The sequence below is a fragment of the Lactuca serriola genome, chromosome 9 (assembly GCF_051521515.1).
Source record: "Lactuca serriola cultivar US96UC23 chromosome 9, Lser_US96UC23_V15, whole genome shotgun sequence".
Taxonomy (NCBI): domain Eukaryota; kingdom Viridiplantae; phylum Streptophyta; class Magnoliopsida; order Asterales; family Asteraceae; genus Lactuca; species Lactuca serriola.
In genome coordinates, this window is record NC_136416.1 from 32,981,246 (window position 1) to 32,987,044 (window position 5,799).

At 34.3% G+C, this 5,799-nt stretch overlaps 1 protein-coding gene across 2 annotated transcripts; it reads left to right on the forward strand.

The window, feature by feature from the left end:
• The first annotated feature begins 404 nt into the window (after positions 1–404).
• Positions 405–5,599, forward strand: LOC145073432 (exostosin family protein). 2 transcript variants are annotated; one of them, XM_079019981.1, is made up of 15 exons: positions 405–601; positions 1,382–1,800; positions 1,881–1,974; positions 2,218–2,404; positions 2,492–2,750; positions 2,886–3,101; positions 3,194–3,280; positions 3,381–3,515; positions 3,586–3,699; positions 3,786–4,033; positions 4,125–4,205; positions 4,306–4,537; positions 4,658–4,756; positions 4,849–5,037; positions 5,268–5,599. In XM_079019981.1, exons 2-15 carry the CDS (start codon positions 1,477–1,479, stop codon positions 5,364–5,366), a joined length of 2,364 nt encoding a protein of 787 aa, XP_078876107.1. In that variant the 5' UTR covers positions 405–601; positions 1,382–1,476; the 3' UTR covers positions 5,367–5,599. The 2 variants fall into 2 exon arrangements, with proteins under 2 accessions (XP_078876107.1, XP_078876108.1); XM_079019982.1 differs by having other exon boundaries at positions 407–565.
• Positions 5,600–5,799: the final 200 nt, after the last annotated feature.

The following is a 5,799-nucleotide window of genomic DNA, read 5'->3' on the forward strand; positions in this document are numbered from 1 at the left end:
ATATATATATATATATATATATATATATATATAATATTTGTTTAAAATATTTAAAATATGATATGTTTAAAAATAACTAAATAAAATAGAAGAAGTATTTATTAAACATTATTTTAAATATATGAAGATCAATATGTTCAATTTAGTAGACAACTATTGAAATTTGTTTGAAAATATGTTTAGTTAGAAATCGAAATTAATAAAATAATAAAATGTCAAATAATTTGAAGTCGATTTTAATAAAAATATAAAAATATAGTATTATAAAAAATAAACAATAAAATAATTTTCATTAGTAAATACATACATTTATTTCGGGAATAAAGTGAGTCAACTTCTCGGATTCAAATCGGAATCTTGAGTTCATGACTTCATGCATATAAGTGGTGTGTCATTTGACAGACATACCCCCCAAACACGGAAATCTACAGTTGCACATTACCCATCATTGCCGGGGGTACTTTCGAGAATTCTTTCGGCCGTCACCATTATTTACTTTTCTGGAGCTCTTCTCCGTCACCCAGACGTGGCGACTTCCACCTCTTTCCTCTTGTCGTTTCTCTCTGTATGTAATTTCTGAGGAAACCTTTTCATTCAATTGGTAAATTGGTTCATTCATCTATTTGTTTCGTTTGTTATGTTTGTGAGTTGGCATCAAATCTGATTATACCAACTTCCAATTTCGAAAACTTTTTTATTTTGAGAAGTAATTTGAGTTTGCCTGATTTCTAATGAGATCTGGTGAAGTAAGCATGACCCATTTCTGCGACGAACATATTGTACTATGCAATTGAACAATTTTGTATAAATTGAGCTTTTTGTATGGGTTTGGAAGAAATTGAAAACAGTTGGATTGTATTCACTGAACATCTGTAGCGTTTTTTGAAGTTCTCAACATGTTAATTAAGAATTTAAGATTGTGCTTGGATTCATTTAGTATGTTCTAAAGTTCGCTTTCCAGATTATTTAATTGTGGAGGTTAAAAAGTAAAGGTCATTTGAATCGTGTTCATGAAGTAATCATTTAGACTTACTATTTAATTCGTCATTGACCAGTGTCAATTTGTAATTTTGAACTCTTGTTTTGAAACGTATGAACTGAATCGAATTCATTTTGTTCAAACGGATTTAGGATGTTTAAATGTGGAGTTGATCTATTGAATGTAACCAACTCGTGTTTGCATTTTGAGAACAAATTGTGAGCTTAAAGGATCACTGTAGAGAATCGAAGGAAAATCTTTTGGGGGAAATTCATGGAGTTGACTTTTTGAGTTCTCTATATTATATACCTTTCAACCCAATCAAAACCATGAGAACTATACGCATCTAGTGAAGGTTTTCATATCTTTGTGTCTGACCTGTTTAACATTCTTGATTTTTAGGTTATTGGCCTTTCGAGAGGTGAAAATATTGTTCCAAAAAGTCAACTAAATAAATTAGTTCATGCAAATTGAGGAACTAGTTTCTGGGGTTGACCATGATCTCGTTACAGAAGTTGACTTGTTCATGGTCACTGATAGCAACAGTTGCTTCACTTGTCACATTGGTTTCAATAGTTCATATGTTCTTGTTTCCTTCTGTGCCTTCTTTTGATTACTTTGGATATAAGCAAGTAAAAGACTCTTGTATCCCAATTAATGAAACAATCAATGTGGAAAACAAGCACATTTTGCCTTTAAATGCAACGTTTCCAGCTGACTTGCATAAAGCAGTTGTATATCGTGGTGCACCATGGAAGGCTGAGATTGGTCAATGGTTATCCGCATGTAGTTCAGTTGCCACTAGCATAAAAGTTCTTGAGGTACCACAAGTTTGTGATTTTTAAAATTTCATTTTCAATTTTTTTTAATCTTGGCTTATAGTTTGCGGTTATTTTGATAGCCAATCAGTGGGAAGAAATGTGAAGATGGGTGTAGTGGTCAAGGCATTTGTAATCATGAACTTGGTCAATGCCGATGCTTTCATGGATTTAGTGGTTAGTACTTCCTCAATGTGTAGATACACCCTAGGGTTTGAGTCTCATCAGCTGCTGTGTGTGAGAGTTTCAGTTCCAATGTGGATTGGGCTCCTTGTGGGCCCTAGGCTCTTATGTCAGCCACCTAGCAGGTTATTGTGTACATGATTTACATCACTCCCAGTGTGGGCCAGCTTAGGAGTTGCCAGAAGAATAACCCTTTTTCAGAATTAAGCAATCTTGATTTTTTTTTTGGTGAAACAGGAGAGAAATGTTCTGAAAGACTAGAATTAAGTTGTAATTATCCGGCAACAGAAGAGCTACCATACGGCCGATGGGTTGTTTCAATTTGCTCTACACATTGTGACACAACACGAGCAATGTGCTTTTGTGGGGAAGGAACAAAATACCCAAATCGCCCTGTTGCAGAGTCATGTGGGTTTCAAATGATGTAAGCCCACGAACTATAAATAATTAAATATCTTTATTTCCACCAAATTTATATATAATTTTCTTATTTACAATTCAATGAACACAGTTTACCTTCTGAACCCGGTGGCCCGAAAGATGTTGACTGGTCAAAATCAGACCATGACAATATTTTCACAACAAACGGGAGCTTGCCCGGATGGTGTAATGTGGATCCTGTTGAAGCTTATGATTTGAAGGTGAAATTTAAAGAAGAATGTGATTGTAAATATGATGGTCTTTTTGGGCGTTTTTGTGAGACACCTGTGTTATCTACTTGTATTAACCAATGCTCAGGTCAAGGCCATTGTCGGGGTGGATTCTGTCAGGTATAACAATAAATAGCAACATACTTCCATTTCTTCTTATTACATTATAACATTGTACTTTGAAAGTTTGAAAGTAGAATGCTATAATTGGTTAGAGTTTTTTAAAAGTAGAATGTCCTTTTTGGTTATATGCAGTGTGAGAATGGGTGGTATGGAGTAGATTGTAGCATTCCATCTGTTCATTCTTCTATTCAAGATTGGCCACAGTGGCTTCGACCCTCTCAGGTTACTGTTCCTGACAACGAACAAGTGACAAAAAGTATCGTCGGTTTAAAAGCGGTGGTGGAAAAGAAAAGGCCGCTGATTTACGTGTATGATTTGCCTCCCGATTTTAACAGTATCCTACTCGAGGTTAGAATGCAAAACCCTAATTGTAAACGATGTCTTTCTTCTTCTTTTTTTTTTTTTTATTGATTCTCAATTTGTAAATCTTTGAATTACAGGGTCGTCATTTTAAGCTCGAGTGTGTAAATAGGATCTATGATCAGGATAATGCTACTATATGGACGGAGCAGCTATATGGTTCTCAGGTATTATAGATAATCATCTTTCTAAATTACTTTTGTTATGTGAAAAATTGAAGATTGAATTTAAAATTAAGCAAATTTATGATGCGTTGTTTATTTGCAGATAGCAATGTACGAAAGCATGTTAGCTAGTCCACATCGGACATTAAATGGTGAAGAAGCGGATTATTATTTTGTTCCTGTTCTTGATTCTTGTATCATAACTCGTGCTGATGATGCACCCCATTTGAGCATGGAGGTACAGTGACATAAATACTTGATTTTTAATTTTTTACTGATATTTATGTTTGATTTGTTCATGTTTTCAGGAACATAGGGGTTTGAGAAGCTCTTTCACTCTCGATTTTTACAAGAAAGCACATGATCATATTGTTGAACAATACCCATACTGGAATCGGTCATCTGGAAAAGATCACATTTGGGTATGATTTGAGTATATGGTCGTCCACTTGATGATAAGATAGATAAAAAGAAATTTGGTTATAATCTTGATTTATTTTTTTTGCAGTCTTTTTCATGGGATGAAGGTGCTTGTTATGCACCAAAGGAGATATGGAACAGCATGATGTTGGTTCATTGGGGCAACACAAATTCAAAGCACAACCATTCAACCACAGCCTATTGGGCTGATAATTGGGATCAGGTCCCTTCAGATAAAAGGGGCAATCATTCTTGTTTTGATCCAGAAAAAGATTTAGTAATTCCAGCATGGAAGCGCCCAGATGTCACCTCTTTGACCTTAAAGCTTTGGGATAGGTATAAAAGTCAAACATAAAAAAAAAGAAAAAAAAACACGTTTTTGCTATTTCTATCTCTCAAACTTAGTGTAATTATTTCATGTGCACAGGCCTCGTGAGGAGCGAAAAACATTGTTTTACTTCAACGGAAATTTGGGGCCAGCTTATGAACGTGGAAGGCCTGAAGCCACGTAAGTGTACATATATTCAATCTAAAAAAATGGTCATTTATGTTCATAAAAAACCCTAATTTTGATTTTAATTTGCATTCAATTGATTTTTGTGATGCAGGTATAGTATGGGTATACGGCAAAAATTAGCTGAAGAATTCGGGTCTGCCCCAAATAAAAACGGGCAGCTCGGGAAACAACACGCGGAAGATGTGATTGTGATCGCGCATCCTTCCGAAAGTTATCATGAAGATTTGGCGAGTTCGGTTTTTTGTGGAGTTATGCCGGGTGATGGATGGAGTGGTAGAATGGAAGATAGTATTTTGCAAGGTTGCATTCCTGTGGTTATTCAGGTCTCTAACCTTTTTGGCTTAACCCATTAAGTCATTATGTCCAGATTAAGTCAACATGTTAAGTGCTTAACCCATTAAGAAACGGCTCCTTGGTTTTCCTAAACAATTTTTCATGTTCAGGATGGGATCTTTTTGCCATGGGAGAACGTGCTCAACTATGAGAGTTTTGCTGTTCGATTAGGTGAAGACGAAATACCAAACCTCGTAAATATCCTTCGGGTAATTTAGATTTCATTATTTTTTTCTAGCACTTGATAAACATGCAATTATGTTTACAAGTATTGAATTTGATATGATGGTTGTTCATGTAGGGGTTCAATGAAACAGAAATAGAATTCAGATTGGCAAATGTGAAGAAAATCTGGCAAAGATACTTGTATCGTGGTTCAATTTTGCTCGAGGCTGAAAGACAAAAATCTTCTTTTGGGCATATTAATGATTGGGCCGAAAAGTTGTCCGAGTTAAGTGATGACGATGATGTTTTTACAACATTCATACAGGTATATAAACGTTCATACATATTACTTTAAGTTTTCTAGGACTATTTTTAATCGTAAGGATGAGAAGGGCATTCATGTCTTTTGCATATGTGTCCCAACTTTTTGGGTTGGACAAAAATTGTAAATTTTGTCTTATGTGTGTCAAATAGAGTACAACATTTTCTGTCATGTCATGTCCTGTCCTGCGAAGAATAAGGCTGATGAAATGAATATATATATTTTTTTGCTAGATATTGCATTACAAATTATATAACGACCCTTGGAGAAGGCAACACACAAATATGAAAAATGAGACTGGCATACCGAAAGAATGCTTACTCAAAGTATAGTGAAGAACATATGTTATAGTTGGAGGCATGTACACAGTGGTATAAAGATCGTTTAGTGTTTTATATAATTATATTTATTGAAACTGATTTTGGGTACATGCGAAAGCCAATTTCGTTGTTTTGGTAGTATATTTGAATTTTGAGGGGAAAATTTGTGCCCAGTTTTGCTCATCTTGTGTTTATAAAAGAAGGAAATAAAACATTGGTGGTGAATGCATGATTTTATTTATTTATTTACATGTTACTTGTTCGTTACTTGAACCAAGGGCATCCATCCATTGAGTTTGATAGTTTATTAAATTTTAATTTAGTTCAATGAAATTTCCTATCATTCTATAAATATTTAAACATAATGTAAAATAATATTAGTAAACTGAAACTAAAAATATATCATTTTTTCATATGATATGTGATTTTGTTTATTCTTTGTTCA